This window comes from Myotis daubentonii, chromosome 9 (assembly GCF_963259705.1).
Source record: "Myotis daubentonii chromosome 9, mMyoDau2.1, whole genome shotgun sequence".
NCBI lineage: Eukaryota > Metazoa > Chordata > Mammalia > Chiroptera > Vespertilionidae > Myotis > Myotis daubentonii.
Window position 1 is genome coordinate 38,011,982 of NC_081848.1, and position 23,517 is coordinate 38,035,498.

General features: G+C 46.9%; 1 protein-coding gene across 1 annotated transcript in view; it reads left to right on the forward strand.

The window, feature by feature from the left end:
- TENM4 (teneurin transmembrane protein 4) overlaps nt 1–23,517 on the forward strand; it is a 756,175-nt gene that overhangs the window by 688,568 nt on the left and 44,090 nt on the right. The window contains 5 exon segments of the mRNA XM_059708328.1: nt 332–475; nt 3,272–3,521; nt 10,668–10,900; nt 15,236–15,390; nt 20,841–21,718. Of these exon segments, the coding sequence (XP_059564311.1) occupies nt 332–475; nt 3,272–3,521; nt 10,668–10,900; nt 15,236–15,390; nt 20,841–21,718 (1,660 nt within the window).

Consider the following 23,517-nt stretch of genomic DNA (forward strand, 5'->3'; position numbering starts at 1 on the left):
GAAAAAGAAAAACAATGCTACAAGTAAAGACTTTTGTGCCTAGAGTGTTTTCTATAATAAAGAGGTTTCCCTGGAATCCAGTCATCTGGATCCTTTTAAAAAGCAGTTAATACATTTGCTTAATTTTTCCTAATAATAAATGATCACTCTTGAAAAAAGGGCTATAAAGGCCCAGCATCCCTGTGTTAGTTGTGCATATAGATGTGGTTCCACTTAGAAATGTGATCCTTTTTCCTTTTCTACAAAAGACAGGCAGGGGCCTTGCGTGCAGATCTAAAGCCAAAGAAGAGGCCTTGCTCACTGTGCATTCTGTGCCTTTTGTTGTCTGCAGTCTCCGTGGGTTATGAGTACGAATCCTGCCCCGATCTCATCCTGTGGGAGAAAAGAACAGCAGTGCTGCAGGGCTATGAAATCGACGCTTCCAGGCTGGGAGGATGGAGCCTGGACAAACATCACGCCCTCAACATCCAAAGTGGTGAGTGGGTGGATAAAATCCCCAGAGCCCAGCCTTGCTGTGATGTCCTTGGTGCCATACGAGACAAAAAACACACACTTCAGATTCCACGGGCTCCTATGGGATCCATCGGTCTGAAGGATTAGTCCATGAGTGTTCCTGGGGTCCCTGCTTTGTGCTTGTTACTGCTGGGCTCTGGGGAAGCAGAATGGAAAGGCCTCAAGAATTTACTCAGATCAGAGGCCAACACTTCCAGGCAATTTCCATGCTGTGCCATGGACAGTGCCATCACAGAGGGAGCAAAGCACTGGGGCATAGAAAAGGGACATGTCACTCAGCTTCGTGGTTCAGCAAGGTACCTCTTTGGAGAGAACTTCTGAACCAATTCTCAGAGGGTCAGCAGGATTAGCCCTGTCTCAAGTAGGGAGAGGGCACAGGATGTGCCAAGCACTGAAGCATGAAAGAAGAGTCATTGGAGAGGAGGGTCACTGTGGTTTGAGCAAAGGGTGAAATGAAGGGAATAGCAAAAGCCAAAGCTGGGGGCTTGGCAGCTGAAGTTCACCCAGAGGCATATGAAGGGTGTGAAGCATGCAGATGCCATAGTCAGATCTGAATTTCCAGTAGCTCACTCTGTGTTCTGGGATGAGACCACTAACTACGGTAATGATGTCCTAATCTGCACATACCATGAATGCCTATCAAAGCAACCACATGTTTTGGGGGGAAATTGACAAATTTGTTCTAAAACTTATGGTAGAATAAAAATGTGTAAATAGCTAAGGCAATCTTCAAAATAAAAGCCAAAAAGAGGCACACAGCAGATATTAAGCTATCCTAGGAGAGTCATTGTATCTAAAACTGTGTGGAGCTGGCACAGGAACAGATGGATAGATACCAGGGGACAAAACAAGGAGCCCAGACCCTGACCTGTGAGTAGTCATTTGGACAGTGATGGCGAACCTTTTGAGCTTGGTGTGTCAGCATTTTGAAAAACCCTAACTTAACTCTGGTGCCATGTCACATATAGAAATTTTGCAACCATAGTAAAACAAAGACTTATATTTTTGATATTTATTTTATATATTTAAATGCCATTTAACAAAGAAAAATCAACCAAAAAAATGAATTCGCGTGACACCTCTGACATGCGTGTCATAGGTTCGCCATCACTGCATTAGGACAAGGTTTGGCCATGAGTGACAAAAAGCCAAAATAACAGAATTGCAAACAGGTTACAAGTGTGTTTTTCACGCACCTGAAAGTCTGGAGCTAGAGATGCCAGGGCTGGTTTAGCACTTGGCAGGCTCCTTTCCTACTCAAGCCTCCATCCCCAAGGTCATGGTCCAAGGTGATTGCTTTCGCTCCAAACTTCACATCCACTTTCCAGTCAGCAAGAAGGAGGAAAGGACTAAGAGCAAGCCCTTTCCACTCTAAGGACACATCCCAGCAGCTGCCATGCCACCTCCCTTCCAAACATTGGCCGGAACGCAGTCACCTACCAAGTGTAGCCGCACACCAGGCTGGGATTGTAGGCAGCCCCTGAGAGTCTGTGCCCTGCCAAGCACCAGGTTCTATAACTACAGAAATAAGGAAGGGGGATAGGATGGATACCGTGGGTAACTGCAGGTTTCTGCCATATACCATGTGTTCATGGGAACTTGGTATATGATAGAGGGAGCATCACTTACCAGTGGAGGGTGGATAGGTGTTTTCGAAATTGGCATTTGGGAAATTGGCTCAATATATGGAGAAAAACAAACGTAAGTTCATACTTTGCACAAAGTAAACAAAATAAAGTTTGATTAAAGATCTAAATTAGAAATATAACACATTAACTTTCATAGAATATCTTTATGATCTCAGAGAGATTCCCTAAAACCTAAAAAAGCACAAACATTCAAGTAGAAAAATAATTGCTCAGACTACATAAAAATGAAAGGTATCCCTTCAACAAAGGACAAAGCTAACAGGAGACAGCCTGGGCGAAGATGCTTCTGACCAGAGCAAACAAAACTCACTCAGGCTGCGGTGCAGAAGGGGTGAGGCTGGAGGCCGAGTCCAGCTTGGTGGCCGTGGCAATAATTCAGGAGCTAGCGGGTGATCTGGGCCTGAGGGGAAACAGTGGGGAGATGGGATGGTGCTTACAGGTCATCGAGGGCAATCCCTTCTCTTTGCTGGGGAAACTGAGGCCCAAGGGCACTTAGAGCAGTGAAGAGACCGACAAGAGCTGGGATCAGCCTGTTAGTTGCAAAATGAGGTAAAAACCCAGTTCTCTTGACTCTACCTTGGTGAGAAGAGACTGTGAGTTCGCTTCCCTCATGCATTTCTATAAACATTTATTGGTGCCTACTCTGTGTCAAGTTCTGTGCTGGGCACTGGGGATACAGAAAGGGAAAAGACAATGGTATCAGCCTAAAGAGAGGAAAACAGGCAAGTGCGATAAAGAACTCGTGCTGTAAGAGAGACCAGAGAGGGGGATAGGAGATGAGTTCAGTCTATGTGAGAGGCCGTGGAGATGAATAACTAAGAGCCCGGACTTAGGGCTGCTCCTACCATCACCTGTTGGCCTCAGGTACGCCACTTTGCCTCACCCCACCCTCCACCCCCGTTAGCTTACAGAGTCGTTGTGAGGATCTCATCCGTAGAGCAGTATGGCCTGTCCAAGGTTTCATTCTGGGGTGAGGCAGCCTTGGGAGATGTCCGGAATGGCAGGCAGAGACCTTGCATTCCTTACACCACCACGGGAGCTCTGTGGTTAGCCTCAGAAGAGAGCCTCTCCCTGCTCCGTGGGTGATTCTGTTCTCTGTCTCCTCGCAGGCATCCTGCACAAAGGGAACGGGGAGAACCAGTTTGTGTCTCAGCAGCCCCCCGTCATCGGGAGCATCATGGGCAATGGGCGCCGGAGAAGCATCTCCTGCCCCAGCTGCAACGGCCTTGCTGACGGCAACAAGCTCCTGGCCCCCGTGGCCCTGACGTGCGGCTCCGACGGCAGCCTCTACGTGGGAGATTTCAACTACGTCCGAAGGATCTTCCCCTCCGGGAACGTCACCAACATCCTGGAGCTGAGGTACATAAGGCTCTGCCTTCCTCGCCGTTCCTATAACGTCCCTTTGCCATCCTGTGGGCCCAGCTGGCCTTACCCACCAGGCCCAGAGAAGGAGCAGGGCAGCGCCTCACCTGTCAGAGTCCGGGACCTCTCACTGCCCAGCTCAGAGGCTAACCTGAGCCGAGGGCCCTGAGGGAGCAGCAGCTGACTCCCACGGGGCACTGCGATGTCGAACCTCTCTTGGGACAGGGAGGTAGCCTTGGCGTCCGGCTGACGTAGAAGGCTGCTGGCAACCAAGAATTAAACTCCTTGGAAACCCCTGGATCTTCTTTCTTTTTTTTTTTTTTTTAATATATTTTATTGATTTTTTTACAGAGAGGAAGGGAGAGAGATAGAGAGTTAGAAACATCGATGAGAGAGAAACACCGATCAGCTGCCTCCTGCACATCTCCCACCGGGGATGTGCCCGCAACCCAGGTACATGCCCTTGACCGGAATCGAACCTGGGACCTTTCAGTCCGCAGGCCGACGCTCTATCCACTGAGCCAAACCGGTTTCGGCCCCTGGATCTTCTTTCTGCCTCCTAGCACCGAACTGATTGGAATCAATCACATGAGTCTTTTAACGAGGGCAAGGGATGGCATCCTGGCCAAGGCCCCCCCTGCCGGTGTTACCAGGTTTTGCCCCGTTACTTAACATTCAGAGTGAGGAGCAGGTTTTTCAGCTGCCCAATACTGAGAGAAAGCCCTCCGACTAAAACCGGGCACTGTCTGTCTGCTTCTGTGGTGCCACAGAGCCAGCTGAGTCGGCCTCTTCTGTTTCCCCATCCTGACTGACCAGGTGTGACGGAGCACAGCCATTCTTAGGGAGCAGGGAAGGGCCTGGTGTGGCTTTTCCCCATGCCTCCCTCAGCCAGATCTCCTACAACCACAGCACTGTCCTAGGGTGGGATCTTGGGTTACCAGACGCTGAGGTTACAGGTAGGGGGCGCCCCACTCTCCCTTTCAGGAGACACTGCACCAGGTTCTTCACCGCTGCTTTCTCCTGGGCTGGGGTCCAGGTGAACAGCACAGCCCTTGGGCAGGAAAGCCTTCCTCCAGAGCGGCCAGGGGAAAAGCAGTCTCGCTTTTGTGAGGCCCCTGCTATTTAGTTTAGGAGTTCTGCGAGGTAGTTGGTACTGTTGACCATGGAATTTTAAAAACCGCCAAAGGTCCAGCTCCTGGAATGGTGGGTGCAAACCCAGAAGGCCATCGTGCAGCTCTGCCGCACCAAAGATTGGTCACCTGGACCCGTGAAGGCCCCTCTGGCTGAATGCCTTGTCCAGGTACTCTCTGCAGGTCTGTGCCTGCGGAGAATCTCATTCTGCAGTGCACGCGGCTGACCAACAGCCCCAAGGGGAGCACATTGGTATTTGCCCACTCACACAGGGACAGGGAAGGAGAGGGTCTTTGCATGAAAAGGATTAGAAGCTCATATTCTATGGACCCATAGGAAATCAGACAATAGGCTGAATGAGAACCAGGCCACCAGGAGTATTCTCTGCCTTTCTTCTCTCTTTTATGAGTGTGATTGGCAGAGGCATCTGCCAAGGAAGAGGGAACCCTGGGTGTAATTGCTTCGGTCAACTGCTCATATTGTCTTTTCATCTCCTGTCCTGTGATGGAAAGGGCCATGGACAGGGGGCCAATCCACCTTGGCAGACAAGCTACACAACTATGGGGAAGACACTTACCCTCTCTGGGCCTCCTTTTTCTTTTCTTTTTTTCTTTTTTTTTCTTCTTTTCTTCTTTTCTTTTTGTTAATCCTCACCCAAGGATATTTTTTCCATTGATTTTTAAAGAGAGTGGAAGGGAGGGAGGTGGAGAGAGAGAGAGAAACATCCATGTGAGAGAGACACATCGATCATTTGCCTCCTGCACACTCCGCTACTGGGGCAGGGATCAAACCGCAATCCAGATACATGCCCTTGACTTGGAATCGAACCAGTGACCATTCAGTGCTCAGGCTAAGGCTCTAATCACTGAGCAACACCCACCAGCTCTGGGCCTCCATTTTCAACCTTTCAAATAAGAGATCCCATTTCCCCTGTCTCCCTCCCACTGTTTCAGGGAGATCATGGAAGACAGTGGGTAAGGAAGGGAGGAGTCAATGAAATTTGGAAAGAAAGATAAATGGATCAATATATTATCATCTTGATTTAGTTTTCTTTGAGTCTTTTTGCCCTGGTCTGTTTCTCTGTGTTACTGTCTCCCTTCTAATTATAGCATATCTCCCATTCTGTATTCTATTATGAAGATCATTGTAGCAGATTCTGCAGGTTTTAATAACTCTTGGTAAGGCCCACGGGCAGAGACACAGCAATGAGCATGTTTATCTCCGGGAATGTGTGTCTGTCTAGGGGGTAGGGGTGGACTGCTCCACCCTCTGCCTCAGCCCTGGTGGAAGCAGCAGCATGTGTCAACCTCATCCGCTTCCCCGAAGTCAGCCGTAGCGGCGCAGGTGGAACCGCGCCTCTTCTGTGATATGTAGCTGCTTGTAAGTGAGCTCACTGACAAGTAATATCCCATATGAAATATATCAGTGTCATGGCTGCTAAGTCTTTATTTATTATAGTATTGTACTGTACCATTGCTGTCAAGTTTTCAGGCTGCTAATAATGCTTCTAACCCTGCTGCTAACGCCTCATTCTTTCTTCTATTCCCTGCTCTCCTGTCTTCTGTCAGAAATAAAGATTTCAGACATAGGTAAGCCAACCAGTGGAGAATTTTCCCGTCTCTCCTCTGCCTTGTTGCATGTTGTATGGTAAGATGCATGTGTCAATTTCAGATGGCTCGATGGCAAATGAACCCTGTGTGGTTGGAACTGATTGCGGGTAATCGGTTACAATGAGAGGAAGTCGTTAATAATGGTGGGGACAGGTGGTGAGAGCCTGAGCTCCTCTAATCCCTGCAAAGTGCAGCCGCTCCTTTGGTAGTCAGTGGATGAGACAGACTGCAGTGATGGGGAAAATGTTAACCTGGGCATAGTAATTTGAACACCACAGTCTGCCTCTTCTTAGAATAAAGGAGTACATCATCCTCACTGTGTTGGGTGACTTGGATGGTCACAGTGGGAAGTCCTGAGAACATCTGGATCGGGCAAAGGCCCTGGAAGAAGACAGGGCTCAGATCTGTACTTCTGTGGGCATTCCAGGTGCCTCGGCTTGATGGCTGGGGTGCAGCCCCCTGGAAGGCTTGCCAGCAAGGACAGAGCAGGGGAGGAGTTCCAGACCTGACAGACACCCAGAGAGCAATCCCCAAATAGGAACTTTGTCACAGAGTAGACTTGTCATGTAGGCTCACAATGACACTGCAGCTGACAGAATTGGGCCTCATCAGACCAACAGAGAGAAATGTGTGCATGGCATCGGCTCCAGTCACTGCAGCACTCGTCTGACTCCCAGGTGACAGTGACCTTGGAGTCCCCCCAGCCTCACACACGTGGGGGTGACTTGAAAGTCGCATGGACAGACGGGGCTGTGGCTGGCATCTCTGCAGAGGGGCTCTCAGTCACCCACATGGGGCTCAGACCCACACGGGGCTCAAACCACAATGGCACGTGGGGGGATGCTAAGGTGGGATGAAAGAAAGTCTTAGTATGGAAGATAGAGTCAGACCAATCCCAAATCCACTAATGATGATATGCATATCTACATAGTGAGATATAGTATTAATGTAATGATCATAAATGTTAAATGTATATAGAGCTTCTTAGGGTATAGCAGAGAGGGGTTAAATGATTTACATGGATTAAAGCAGTTCATCCACAAACCATCCTTTGAATTAGGTATCATGGTATATCTAATTTACAGATGACAAAACTTGAAACTGACCTTGTGTAAACTTGAAAAAATTACTTCATCTCTTTGGGCTTTAGCTTCTAACTTGAGGTTAATAAAATATCCCATGGAGATTGTTGTAAGTGTTACAGAGGATGTTTGTAAAGTATCTAGCATTGTGCCAGGCACAGAAAGGAGTTCCAGAAGTGGTAATAATAATAACATCATTATTAGATAGTAATAATAATAATTTATTTTTAACATCATCATAACAATTACATGATGATGATGATGATGTCTCCATCTTTCCCAAAAAGGAATTAAATCCTTCAATCCTCTTAACAACCAAAGACACAGGCAGTAAAGTAAATTAAATAGAATTTGGTAACAAAATAAAAAGGAGGAAACACATATATGTGGTCATATATCAAATTAGACTCGGAGCCTCCTTCCAGCCAGAATAAACAGGGAAACATAATAATTTTCATGGTTTGCATTATCAGAAATGGGAAAATCTGTTCACTTCTCAGAGGAGGGATATTTTTTCCTGACACTGAAATCTAAACCAGATTTTTGGTGAGCTTTGTATGGATAATACTGAACTCTGTATGGATATGTGCCCTCAAGTTCAGATTTATAGTAAACACAGAATTACATTTCATATGAAGATCTTCATTGAAAACCTAGCATTCACCATTAAAACCTTCACTCAGTAGTGGTGACTGCCTGGGACACAGCTGGGGTGTGGGGGTGCCTAGCTGGGAAGAGTCGGGGGGCCAGGGTGCTTGTCCAGCTTTTCCATGCACTCATCATGTGACCGTGGTTTGGGCCCCTGGCTTTTTCTGCTTTTAATCTCAGAATCTTTAGTTGAGAGAGTTGTGGTTTGAGTGTCTTTTGTTTCTGATGTTTAGTTATCGTTTAATAGATGGATCCATGGTATGATTTCAAAGCCAGTTTCCTGGCCTCTTGCAATTCATTGTTTTTCTCAGGTGCTAAAAAGTATTTCTATAGTGAAGAGTGGGAGAGAATAAAGGATTTTTCTTCTGCCTTTTTGTTTTCTAAAGTCAAAACAGAGTGAGACGACCTGGGTTCTAGCTCTGATTCTCACTGGCACCTGGGTATTGACAAACATCTTCCTCTCTCTGGGCGTTCATATCCCCATCAGTAAATGTCAGAAGTGGATTAAATAAATTCTGAAATCTTGTCCTCTTTCTCCTTTATTGTCTCCACTGTTCCCAGAAATAGCCTTTGGCTCAGGCTGGTTCTCTTAGCTTGCATGGGTGCTCCCCAGAGCAGTCTCTTCTCTGCCCTCAGCCTTTTCAGCCTCAATATGCCACCAGCCTACCACAGGGGGCATGTGCAGTCCAGGGAGCCCAGCCCTTTGGGCATCTTTCTCCTGGACCCCATCAAGGAACACAGATCCTTATCTCCTCCAGATCTCTTCCCTAGGGTCATGGAGAAATGTTTGAAGCCTGTTGTTCAGAAGTGCATTTGAACTCATCTCCATTGATCCCAGCTATACATATTCTGTTAATTCTAACAGAGTCCTTAACTGCCCCAGGAAATAAGTCAGACAAGACAATATTAACTCTGCCATTCTTGGCTTTTCCATTATGCAATAACATAAATATTCTGGGGGTTTCTCATGGAGACCAGCTGCCATTTATTAAGCTTGTTTATTTATTTATTTATATTTGTTAACCCTCACCCAAGGATATTTTTCCATTGATTTTTAGAGGGAGGAGAGAGGGGAGAGACAGAGAGAGAAAAAAACATCAATGAGAGAGAAACACATCAATTGGTTGCCTCCCACACATGCCCCAACCAGGACTGGGGACCGAGTTCGCCACTGAAATACATGCCCTCGGCCAGTGCCAGGCCATCCAGCCTGAACAGACAGATGCCTTTGAATTAGAAGACTTTCCAGAGACTTAGAGGATGCTGTCAGTACTGGGATGCAGTTTGAGGGCTGAGGGTTACCAGGCCGTGTACAGGAACTGAAACAGCTCCCAGGAGTTATGAGTCCAACTCCAATGTGGCCTAGACTTCGATGAAATTGTAAAGCAGTACCATGTGATAGCAAAAGTCAAGCTTAATAACAAATATCTACGCTCTGGTCCAGCGATCGCCAACCAGTGGTCCGCGGACCACTGGCGGTCTGTGAGGCCCGAAATGTTGGCGGCCGCTGCTCTAGTCCTCTCCACGTGCAAAAACAGACATGATGGCTAGTCATCAAACAGTGCTGATGTGGAGCACCTCTGAGGTGCCATGATGCTGGAGATCTGTCACAGATGATTTTATGTAATTTTCATAGTACACTGGCCAGGTAGCTGCTAACAACCCCATTCTGTAGATGAAGAAAACTTAAGGCTCAGGAGGCCAGCTAATTTGCTCAAGTTTCAGAACCTGGAACTAACAGAGCTATACCTCAAACCCAGATGGAACAGACTCCAAGCGGTGCCTTTTCCTACCCCCTGTGCCCAGAGGCAGCGCCTTGTCTCTGTGATGCCTGGGTGCCGCCGAGGTCTGACCTCACTTTCCTGTTCGCACGGCCTGGTCTTCACGGCTGATCTCCAGGAGTGGAACCATCATGAGCACGGCTCCTGTGTTTTGTTTATTTTCCATTGGATGTAGCTGCCAATTACAACTAATCCTGCAACTCATTTATATCTGACTGCAAGCGGGAGACTGCTGGGCTCCTGATAAGTGTAACATGTGTGTCAAGTGAAGACCATGTGGACGCTGACTGGGAGTCAGATCTGGCAGGGTCTTATCAGTCAGTCCCAAGAAGGGTTATGGCTGCTGTGAAAATTCTGTGGAAGAAGAGTCCATAGGTCCAATTCTTTTTTATTATTATCAAATCTTTATTGTTGAAAGTATTACATAGGTCCCCTTTTTTCCCCATTGACCCTTTCTAGCCCACCCCGCCCCCTGCCCCAGGCCTCCACCACCCTATTGTCTGTGTCCATACAAGTTCTTTGGTTGATCTCTTCCCTCCCACTGTCCAACCTTTAAGTGGTTTTAAAGTCAAGCTCTTTTGTGTTTCTGGCTTGGATTTACAGGCCACCTATGATAACCCTCATGGACATTCCTTTTAAGAAGACATGTATTGAGCACCTGATATGGGGGTGGCACGGGGATGGGGCTGGGCCTGGCAATCATTGGCATTGATAGTTGAGTGGGAGAGAGAGTTAGACCCACCATATCTGGAGTCAGACAAATTGGGGAACTCGCCCCAAAAATGGGTACATCATCCACATATGATATTGTTGCTTGAATTTAAGTTGTACGCCTCTGGCTACCTGGTAGGAAAGAAGGGGCTCACCAACTGGCATGTCCTTGTCTTCCAGTCACAGTCCAGCGCACAAATACTACCTGACGACAGACCCCATGAGCGGGGCTGTCTTCCTCTCCGACACCAACAGCCGGCGGGTCTTCAAGATCAAGTCCACCACGGTGGTAAAGGACCTCGTCAAGAACTCCGAGGTCGTCGCGGGGACAGGTGACCAGTGCCTCCCCTTTGATGACACCCGCTGCGGGGATGGTGGGAAGGCCACGGAAGCCACACTTACCAATCCCAGGGGTAAGGCTGTGTTTTTCAATCACTTTCAGTTAACATGTATTGGGGTGTTTTCCTTTTCCCAAAGAAATAGATGTTTATTACTGGAAAATAACATGAACTCTATGGAAAAAAGTTGACATCATAATTCTACCTTCCGGAAAAATTCTCAGTTAACATTTCCTATCTTTCCTTTTAGCCTTTTTTCTAAGTGTGTGGGTACATGTAATACTCACCAAAAATAAAGTGAGATCACATTAAACAAACATTTAGTGACCTACCTTTCTTCCTAACTGATAAAAAATGAACATTCTCCATGCCATTAGTCTTTGTACTGATTTCTAATGTCTGTATGGTGTTCCAGCAAGTGAATGGCCCATCATTTAGTTGGACATGTATGCTGTCTCTCACACTATTATGTTATAAAATCATTGCCGTGTATCATCTCTGTTCATTTGCTATAGGATGAGTTAACTAAGTTTCCATTTGAGTCCCACAAAAAGTTGGGCCTCTTCATACCCACAATCACAATTTTTCATCCACTTATTCATCAAGTATTTACTGAGGATGCATACTGAGGATGCAGTGCCTTGTGGTTGCATAGATAAGTTTATTGTAGCAGGAAAAGGAGACTTGAATGTGAATACTCTGACTTGGGAGAGGGCAGAAGTGCTTCCTAAGACACAAGGAGAAAGAACTCTGTGTGGGAGTCCAAAGCCAAGAGAGGCCCCTGTGCCTAGGAGACTAGGAAGGAAGGCTGTTTGGAGGAGAAGCCAACATTAACAACAAATACCCATCATTCACCTTAAAGCCAGTGACCTATACTGTCTAAGCCTCAGGGTCCTCGTCGATAAAACAATGGTAATAATACCTCTTGTGTCCACCCCCTAGGATCATTCTGAGGGTCAAAATTAATATATTGCATGTGATAACCTGTAAAAATGCCATGAGTGATTGTATTAGTAAATAGTGCAAGATTTCAGGGCCTGGTTCAAATCAAAGCCATTAGATGCTAGTGAAAACAGACAGTCCTATATTCAAATTCGGTCATTGCCACCTACTAGCCTAGTGACTTTGGGTGCATTGCTTAACCTCTCTGAGCTTTATTTCGCTCATCTATGAAATAGAGAGAGATACTGTAGAGTTGTCGTACACATTAAATATTATCAGGAATGTTAATGCTTAGTACAATGGTATCAGTCACATAATAAACATCCCATAAATGGGGATTCCTATTGTAATTATTATAGTATATTGTATTGTGTTATATGACATCCCCTCATATAAATTTGTGCACTCGGGGGGGGGTCCCTCAGCCCGGCCTATGCCCTCTTGCAGTCTGGGACCCCTCGGAGTATGTCCATCTGCTGGCTTAGGCCCGCTCCCTGAGGGGTTGGGCCCAAGCTGACAGTAAGACATCCCTCTGGCAGCCTGGCAGCCCTCAGGGGATGTCCACTTGCCAGCAGGGAGCTGGCCTAAGCTGCAGTCAGACATCCTTAGTGCTGCTGAGGAGGCGGGAGAGGCTCCCGCCTCTACCACTGTGCTGGCAGCCATCACCCTGGCTTGTGGCTGAACAGAGCTCCCCCTGTGGGAGCACACTTACCACCAGGGGACAGCTCCTGCATTGAGCATCTGCCCCCTGGTGGTCAGTGTGTGTCATAATGACCAGTCATTCCCAGTCGTTCTGCTGTTAGGGCCAATTTGCATATTACCCTTTTATTATATAGGAGGATTCTATATCTCTACCACATACCTGCAGTGGTCAGGTGGGAACTCTGTGAGATAGATATTATGACATCTGTGGTTAATCTTCCTCCTAAATATGATTTCCTAATACTAAAAGAGTAGCATAGGGTGGAAAGAGCTTACACTTAGGGACCCTGCATTGTGGTTTTGCTCTGCCACTCCTCTGGGCCTCAGTGTCCCCATTGGTAAATGAGCAGATTGGGCTAAATGATCCCTGAGACCCCCTTTCAGTTGCAACATTTTACTCTATGAATTAAAACCAGGGATTTTTTTTCTGATATTTTTTACTCTCTCCGGGTCTTTCTCAGTTGCTCTACAGCAGTGATTTTCAACCTTTTCATTTCATGGCACATATAAACTAATTACTAAAATTCTGCGGCACACCAAAAAATGTATTATATTTTTTTGCCGATCTGACAAAAAAAGATATAATTTTAATTCATTTATACCAGACAGATAGCTGTTGTTATGGTGGCTGTTGTCATTTTTTCATTTGACAATCTAAGGGAAAAGAGGTCAGTGCCCCTGACTAAATAGTAAGGTATTGCATGTTTTAAAAAATCTTGCAGCTCACCTGTTGAAAATCCCTGCTCTACGTAGGTGTGTTCTCCACCATACACACACACACACACACACACACACGCACACACACACACTACACACAGATATAGTGACAGTGAAATTGCCCCAAAGCCTGTGATTAACCCAAATAGAAATGACAAGGGTGCCACAATGTACAGACACTCTATAACAGGGAGAAGAAAAGCTGTTCATCTATTTAGCACAACAAAAGAAGACAAAATGAAGTAATTAATTAGAGGACAGATTACTTCTATTAGCCTGTGCAGCCAATTTTGTAAACAAGAAACCCAATTGTTCATGGAGCACTCATCAGTCCTAGCAGATGGAAGGAGAGACAGCATAGCCAGGCAGATAAGAAAACTCCTGTCTCGGTACTTGAAGAATGTAATTCGTTCACATTCTAGGCAGGGACCAAAGACAGGCGTCCCGCCTTGAGGCTGCCTGGTCCTCGGTATGAAATCACTCTCCAGCCCTGAACAGCCCAGGAGGGGGAAGAAGGAACTACTGCTCCTGTGGCCTTGGCTCTCTCAGAAGCCCTTGGTATCTAAAACCACCCTCTGACCTGTCATAGACACGTGGACCCTGAGAGCAAGGGCCTTAAAACTCACAAAGTGCTGGTCAGGTTCTCCTAATGATAAGTCACTAATAATTATGGAGGGCTAACGATTACAAGCCAGGTGTATTATCCCCATTTTATGGATGAGGAAACTGAGAACTGGAAGGGGAGTGACTCACCCAAGGCTATACCACTGGAAAGCTTGATACTTCAAGTGTCTCCACCTCTGTGAAGCTTCTTCAGACCCCTTCTTTCAGTTCCTTCCCCAGAGAAAACTGAGAACAAAACACAGAATCTCTTTTATTTCATCATGAACCCTCTCAGGCTTGTCATTCCCTAGGGGCACAAGCCCCAGGACCCTGAGCCATCCTCCATTTAGGAGGGGTGTGTCTAACATCAGGGATTCTGGACCTGAGGTGGAAGTCAATATTAACCGTGAGCATTTTTGAAACAAACCTGGTCCTTGTTCCAGCCACCCCCTGAATTAGTATTTCCCAGAGTGAGGCCGAGCAGGTATATGCCGAAAAATCTCTTCAGGTAATTCTGTGGCACATCTCTGGTTAAGAAGTACTGACTGACTAGAGAGGTTTTCAAACTTTGATTTCTATCATTATTACCCAAGGTGCTTGTCAAAAACAAAGATACCTGCTCAGGCTCCACTGACATTTTCTCAACAGCTGCCTGGGGGTGCATCTTAGCAAACTCCCAGGGGGTTTGCACACACATCCAAGAGTGGGAGATACAGATTTAGAACAATTTCTTCATTGAACAGCTGAGACACAAATCTAGAGCTTTCCAGTGACTAGCCCAAGGTCACATGGCTGGTCAGGGAGGAAGTCAGCAGGGTGGGACAGTCTGGGACAGTCTAGCAAATGGAGCAGATGATTTTTAGTCATAATTTTGACTCCTCTCTTCAACGTGCCTTTTTTAGAAATTAACTTCACCAATATTCTCTATACAAATCCAAAGGATTCTTTTGAGGGGCTCTCTACTTCTGTGATGACCAATGAAACTAGAGTAGTAATAGAAAAACATGAAAGATGATTATCTTGGAAGGAAAGAAAAATTATTACCAAAAAGAAGATGTGATTAGTATGATTTAATTACAGGTCTTCAGAAGTAGGTTAATTTAAATAATTCACAGTTTTGATATTGAAAAAAGATCTTCCTTACCGCTACATCTGGTGTTTAACAAGCCCCCAGAAGGGATGAGTCCAGTGTTTGTGGATGGGTCAGGTGGTAGGTAAAAATCCTCAGAGGCAGCAAGATGGAGGGGAATCTCAAGACTCGGGGTCTTGTCCCTACTCTGAACAAGCCACTCCACACCTCTGGCGTGTCTCCTCATCTTTAGAAGAGGAATGAATGATGTGCGGGAGAGCCAATCAAATCATGGAGAGGAGGTTCTCTGTCATCCCACAAGCTCCATGAGTAGATGGGTTGTGACCACCTCTAACCCTGAGTGTTCTCTGCCCCAGGCATCACGGTGGACAAGTCAGGGCTGATTTACTTTGTGGATGGCACCATGATCAGACGCATTGACCAGAATGGGGTCATCTCCACCCTCCTGGGCTCCAATGACCTGACCTCAGCCCGGCCCCTCAGCTGTGATTCTGTCATGGATATTTCCCAGGTAAGGAGAACGCTGTGTCTGCCAGGGCCCTGGGTCCGCACGCTCAGCCTCTCGCCTGGCACCCAGGCAGCCCGCTGGCCATTGATCTTACACCACACAAGCCTTTTAAGAGCACACTCTTGGAGCTGGGTCTGTGCATAACACTCGGGACACAGAGATGAATAGGGCGCAGCTTCTCACCCTGGGAGTTCACCATCAGGGGTAACAAGTGGTGGCAGAGGGCAGCTGTCCCAGGAAGCCTCAAAGGCAGCAGAGATGCACACTATGAATTTAAATCCATGGCCACCTGACTTCCCGCCTTGGAAACACAGCTACTTACACATTGTCTGTTCTCCTTCTAAATAGGAGGACAGGAATTCCATCCACCCTTTCCTCCACTATAACCAGGGTGCCTGATACACAGTAGGAACACAACCAGTATTTGGTGATTTATTAATTGATGGATTGACTGAATCCTGGCTTTGCCACTCATCATCTGAGTATCTTTGAACAAGTTTCTGAGGTCTTTGGAGCTTCGTTTTTCACCTCTGTAAAATGGACATCAGCCAGGCAGGATTGCTTTAAGAACACAGAAAGCAATGCCTGTGAGGCTCCTAGCACTGCTTGGCACTTCAGAGATGATCAAGCAGCAGAAGTCTTAGGGCCCACTTTCTCAAAGGAGGGGACATTTGTGCCAGGTGTTGAAGGTTGGATAGGGGTTTGCTGGGTGTCGAGGAAGAATGGAGACATTTCACACAAAGGGTGCAGCATGTGTGAAGATACAGAGATGTTAATGGGCCCAGACATTCAATGAGTATCAGGAAATTGAATGCCTGAGCATAGGGTTCTGGTAAGGAAATAGTAGCAGGAGTTGAAACTGGAAGCATGATTTAGGGTCAGTTGGTGAAGGTCCACAGAAAAGGGTTTGGACCTTTGCAGGTAGCACAAGGAACCTAGTGTAGACCAGAGGAAGACACAGGTGACAGCTATTCAGCATGTCTGTAATTTGTCCTGCAATGACTTGGTCAGGGATGTGTCCTTTATTGCTAGATCCTTTGTCAAGGCCTGACCAGTGCTTACTCAGTGAGCATCCATCTTGCCAGCATGAGCAAAACCAAGGAAACAGGAGGCTGGAGTTACCTTTAATTGCAAATTGGTGTCAGCAATAGCCACACTTAGCTTGTTAAACCCCCTCACTGCTAGGGAAGCCTGCACACAGGCCCTATTCCACTGCCCATGGACCCACTCCCTGGTGCCCAGCAGGCAGCAGAGGCTGGGAGGCCTCCTGGCTCATGCCTACCTCGGTTACAGATGTGTGTCACAGAACCCCTTTCCCAGAGCCCCAGAGCTGCTGCACGGGTCCCCACACCCTCGTCATATTCCTGTTGGATGCAGATATGATTTCCCTCTGCGCCAGCTGCTGAGATGGTCACACTCCAGAATGGAGTCTGTTCTCTGCTGCTCGTCTTCCCAGTTTGGCGAGCTTCCCTTGCTGGCTGCAGTTTCCCTCTCCAGTCTGTGAGCCAGCCTGGAGATTGCCCAGGCAGGAAGCTGCCACGGCCTGAGGATGTGTGTGCAAGTATTTTCAACTCTTAGAACGGACACTCCACCAGCCAGCACCGGATGCCAAAAATTTTCAATCCACACATGGGGAAATTATTTCACTTTAGATAGAGGTACTGCCAAGCAGCCAGAGCAAAGGCTTGGAGGACAACTGCCATATAGCAGAGGGGGGAAACCCACATTGCGATTCAGAAATCCTGAACAAGAAATCTTTATGTCCCTGGTCCTCCCTACTCTGACCGTGGAATCTAAGCGTGGAATTCTGTTGGCCAAATGCTCCAGACACAGGCATGTATTTTTATATGCACATATGGGCAGGGGGCACTGGCTTCTGTTCTCAGAGCCTCCTCTGTTATAAACACCCAGCTACCTCACCGTCCATGGGGACTAGGGAGGGAAGCCAGAGCTAAGAACACAGCTCAGGGGCAAGAGAGCAAAGAGCAGAACCAGGGAACTCAGACCAGCTGCTCTGGGAGGAGACGAAGACCAGACCCCAGGAGAACCTAGAGGTAGGCAGAGAGTGCAGAAGGAACAAAAGGTGTCACCTGTTCACAACAGGAGATTGGTTCTCAGCTCAGCTGGCTGCAGCCACCACAGACATAGAGGATAACTCTGGATTTAAGGTCCAAAATGATTGCCCAAGGACCTATTCTGTTCCGCACACATTTAGAAACGGGGACACAGAGATGGGTACTGTTCCACTTTTCCTGTTTAGCTGTCTAAATAATCCCAAGAGCTAGCTATTATCAATCCCATTTTACAGATCAGGACACCGAGGCGTGGTGACAGAAAATGCAGTTATAAATGCAGAGCCCCAGGCTAGGCTCCACCAGGGATGTGAAAATGAATTGTGTTTAATCCAATCATGTACATCAATTACCTAGCACAGTGCCAGCCAGCTAGCAATAGGCTGTAACTATTCATTCCCTTTATAATTGGCTAAGGGCTGCCTTGTACATTGTCTTGTTTGATTCTCACACTCACTTTATGTAATATTTATTACCTGCATTTACATAGGGGGAAAGCAGTTCAAAGTATTTAAGTAACTCGAGTAAGATCACAGCTGTAGGAATTGTGGAGCCGAGAGAGGACTCGAGATGTCCTGGCCCCAAATCCCTCACTCTCTCTATGCCCTTCACAGTCGTTTATTTGTTCATTCATTTGACAATCCAGTTTTTGAAGCAAATCACTCTGCAATAAGGCCGTCACCTCCAAGTGCCTTATAAGGGCACAGCAGCTGCAGAGGACAGGAGAGGGGCTCCATGGCCCCTCAGGACCACAGAACATGGGAGCTGGAGGAGCCACGGTATGAAGGCTCCTCCCTCCATGTGGGTGATGGGAAATGAAGCCTCAGCATGGTCGTCACTAACAGGGAGGTGAGATCAGAGAAGCGTGGGCACTTGGTCTGGTCCAGGACCTCACCCGGGCACTGAGACAGCCAGGACTGGCTCCAAGAGCCCAGCTTCCCTCCCAGGTCCCTCTGCACACGGGGCTGTAAAGGAGAGAGCAGGGAAGCACTCACCCTTCCTTTACTCTCCCTCTCTCCATCCCCTCTCCCTGGCCTGGCCCCATCTCCCCCCCCCCTCCCCACCCACTCATCAGGGAGCCATCTTTTCATCATAATGACAGGCAGAAAGGTCTGGGCAAGCAGGTCCCCAAGGTGCCACAGGACCAGAGGGCATAAAATATTTAGCAGCGAGTGTTGACAGAAATGGGTTTTAGGAAATTGAAAATTCCCCTGTCACTTTAGAGTAAACTGTGTTCTTGATGCAGCTGAAGGCTGTGGGCCTCTGTGCTCCAGAGAGCGCTGGGCGCGTGAAGGCAGCCGCCTGGCCATCGGCGCTGCCCTGCCTCAGGCTCCCTGTCCTGTGAGGACAGAGGGACCCAGGCTGGGAGCGAGGGAGCAGGAAAACCTTAGTAAGCAGGGCCTGGGGATCGCGCAGAAGAAATGAGAAAGGGCCTGCCCCATCCTGAGAAGGGCCCTCAGCTAATGGGGCAGATGAAGGTGTCCACGTCTCCTGTGTGAGGAATTTACAGGGGTTTCTCTTTACATCTGTAAACTGTCACATAGACATTGTAGGATATTTACAAAGTTAGTAATGGCAAAGAAGAAAGTTAAAATTGCCTCTAATCCCAATATGGTTACCATCTTGGGGTATATCCCTCAAGCTTTTCATCTCCTCCCTATCCATAATCCATCTAATTTACTGTATTTCCCCCCAGTTGGGATCACACTATACTTACAGCTCTGTAACCTGTTCTTTCCACATAATACATGGTGAACGGTTTCTGATGTCATTAAATATCCAGCTGTTACATCAGTTATAACGGCTACACAGACTATCTTAATTTATGGATGAACTAAATATACCATAACTTATTTAGCCCATTCTCTGTTTTTGGGCATTTGAAGTAGTTCCAGTTTTTCACCATTATTGAAAATGGCTGTGATAATCACCCTTATAGACAGTGGTGTACATGATTATATTTCTGGAAGAGGAGTTTCTTATCTAAAGGGATATGCTTGTTTAAATAAGCCCAGATTAGACCGAATGCCAACGTTTTGTAGGACCCTCACTTGGGAAACTAAGGTGACGAGTCCGTAGGGATCGGATAAGCAAATCAGCTGAAGGCAGCACATGTCAGCACTTCCAGCCCCTGTGCTGTGTGGCTGGACCCCTTGGGGACACAGCTTCATGCCAGCTCCTCCCCATGAGATATATCCAACCATGCAGCCTCCATCCACTCAGCAAAGCATTCCTCACCTCGCCCACACCTGCCGGTGGCCTTTCCCGTGTGCCCACCTGCAGACTCACCATGGTCCCTGCCAGCTTCCCAGCCTGGCTCAGAAGAGGCTCCGACATGGGGCCCAGGACCTCTGAACCCCTCCTTCCCATTGCCAGGAGCACCTGTTCTCCATGGCAATAAACACCATTATCTAGAGCAGGGCCTCACAAACTTCAGTGTGCATGGGAGTCTCCAGGGATGTTGTTTAAATATGGTTTCTGATGCAGTAGGTTTGGGTGAGACCTGACATTCTGCATTTCTGACTAGCTCCAAGGTGAGGCCAGTGCTGCTGGGCCGGTGATCACACAGGGAGGAGACAGGATCCGGTTGTCATTTCCAGCCCCATGTTAGAATCACCCAGGAAGCTTTGGAAATCATGCCAGGGCCTGAGCCCTACAACCAGGGATCTGACTTCGTTGACCAGGGGTGGGATTTGAGTACCAATACTTTCTAAAATCACTGCAGGTAATTTGAATGGGTGGCCAAATTTGGAAATCACTGGTCTGGAACTATGTCAGAGAGGGTCCATGGTTATTCTGTCTTTATATCCCCAGCACCTAGCCACGTGTTAATCCAAGAATTGAGAAGTCATCTTTCATACAAAAATCATATCAACAGTTCATGAAGAGTTTCTCTTAAGCCTCTGGGCCACACCTACTTCAGACTCTATCATTCTTCCCCTCCCACTTCCATAGCATTAGCTACCATCCTCTGAGCACTTACTGTGGGTCAGGCTCTCCACCCTGTGGTCATTCCCATTTTACAGATGTGAATATTGAGACTCAGGGAGGCAAAGGACCTGCCCAAGGTCATAAGTGGTGGGGCTTGGATATGAACCCAGGCCTATCTGACTCCAAAGTCTGTCTCTTGCCTACTTTTTTGTTTCTTTTGCTTTTTTTTTTCATTTGTTCTTCATGTTTTGTCAGTCTAATAGAGGCCATCAGATGTCTTGCATGATTTCACTCTGATAGGGGCCTGACATCCGTTGTGGATGACAGACTGCTGTGAGGACCAGGCATGTGAAGGCACTTGGGACACTGTTATGGACCATATGGAGAGTATGGGGTGATTAGTGGTGGGCACTTTGCCAAGCATTTGAGTGTTGGTGTCTCCATTGTCAGGTTCGCTTGGAGTGGCCCACAGACTTAGCCATCAACCCAATGGACAACTCCCTCTATGTCCTCGACAACAACGTGGTTCTGCAAATCTCTGAAAACCACCAGGTGCGCATTGTTGCCGGGAGGCCCATGCACTGCCAGGTCCCCGGCATCGACCACTTTCTTCTGAGCAAGGTGGCCATCCATGCAACCCTGGAGTCAGCCACCGCCTTGGCTGTCTCTCACAATGGCGTCCTGTATATCGCTGAGACGGATGAGAAAAAGATCAACCGAATCAGGCAGGTCACCACGAGCGGAGAGATCTCGCTAGTGGCTGGGGCCCCGAGTGGCTGTGACTGTAAAAATGATGCCAACTGTGATTGTTTCTCTGGAGATGATGGTTATGCCAAGGATGCAAAGCTGAATACCCCATCTTCCTTAGCTGTATGTGCTGATGGGGAACTCTACGTGGCCGACCTTGGGAATATCCGAATTCGGTTTATCAGGAAGAACAAGCCTTTCCTCAACACCCAGAACATGTATGAGCTGTCTTCACCAATAGACCAGGAGCTCTACCTGTTTGATACCAGTGGCAAGCATCTGTACACCCAAAGCCTGCCCACAGGAGATTACCTCTACAACTTCACCTACACTGGAGATGACGACATCACATTCATCACAGACAACAATGGCAACAGAGTGGACATCAGCCGAGACTCTACCGGGATGCCCCTTTGGCTGGTGGGCCCAGATGGCCAGGTGTACTGGATGACTATGGGCACCAACAGTGCACTCAGGAGTGTGACCACACAAGGACATGAGTTGGCCATGATGACATACCATGGCAACTCTGGCCTTCTGGCAACTAAAAGCAATGAAAATGGATGGACAACATTTTATGAGTAAGTACCAGGCAAGGCCATTTAATAGTTTTGTTTCATGAGATGTACTATAGGATTAGAGGTGAATTGATGGAGTGTTAATTTTTGTTATGTCATTTTAGTTCAGGATTTGAGATGCAAACCCTTACCTATAGTATATTCTGCATGTTCATATTCGAGATGCTTGCGCCTGGGAAGGAACATATTGTAGTGGAAAAGGCATGAGCTTTGGAGTCAGAGGAACTGAGCTGGAATCCCAGCTCTCCCATGGACGTAATCTCAGGAGGCCTCAGTTTCCACATCTGTGAAATGGAAACAATGACTACCTTCTCAACATACCACAGGGAGGTGACGTAGATGAAAAGTACTTGAAAGAGTGCTAGCATCTTTGTATGACCACTGTCCAGAAATATGGCAATGGGGAAAGGAACATTTCCATGTAGATGAATTGTCCAATTACCAAAGCTCACATCTTAAGTTAAAAAAATTTTTTTTTTCACTTTAACCATTTTGGATGGGACGTATGAAGTGCTTTACATGCCTCCCTTCTCAAACACATTATACAGACAATGAAATCTTTATTTTTATGAGTCAAGGTCATTCATAAGGAACACCCACAATTGCATAGTATGCTGTAATATGAAAATAGTTTCAAGGAAGTGAGGCGGTGAATGATTCTACACTTTCTTTTATCAGGTCCTGTGTCTAATAGGTATAGTTGTACGGCTTCTTCCCTCGGGGTGGCGCTATTGAGTCACTAGTTGTTTCTGTAATAGAGTCCCCTCAAGTAGCTCACTTCCCTTCTCTTCACCCAGGATAGGGCTTCCTCCGTGGTGTGGTCAGAGAACCAGAGACCAGTTCATTCCAATCCTATTAAAAACCAAATATATCTGAGATGTTTCTCTATACGCTATTTTAATCAGTGGACTTCATAATATCTCCCTTTCTACCTAGATTTTAAGGTTCTTTTTAAGGTCTTAGCTACATTCCAGACAACTGAGTCTGCTGAGCACATGACCGTTAGATAAGTATGCAGGAGTTGGGGAGGGAACTAGCCTTGTTGCGCACCAGACACGGGTTAGAAACCACATGGTTGCATTTAATTCTCGCGCCAGCTATGGGAAATGGGTGATATTATCCATTTTACAGAAATTGAAACTGAGATTCAGAGAGGCTCATTCATCCACTGTTATATGTGAGAACATAGCAGAACACATATGTCTGATGCCGGAGCACATGCTCATTGAGCTCTGCCTTGCTTCCCGCTGCTGTTTATTAATCCCAAATGAACTTGAATCTTTGAGCCGTAAATTTTTCTTAAGCTTGATCAAGCATCCGTTTCTCACAGTCCTAGAATTCGAAGGAAAAGGATCTGTAATAGGTTTTTAAATACAATGTGCACCAAAAAATGTCACAGCAATTTGTACAAAGTTCACTGGCTAAATTCCTTGTTAATTATAAAGAAAAGACAAAGATCCAGGAAAACAGCAATTATCTTGATTAACTCACTGAAATGGAAATACGCTAAATAATTCCATTTTCCCCCATTGCCCGACGGAAACCTCTTACATATTATTTAGCCAATACAGGGGTTTCTTTGTCAGAGCAAGTTGGTACACTCAATTAGTTCCCAAGGTCACTCTCTAATCCCAAACTGAATTCTTACACATCACTGCACCCGTTACTCTCTACCAGCCCTGAAATCTAAAACCAGTTCCTACAACTCTCCCAGAAAGGACCCCATTTCTCCCTCTCTGGCTTCCCTGATAAAATATACAGCCAGAGTTGATGTTTTATTAAGAAGGAGAAGTTAGTACAGT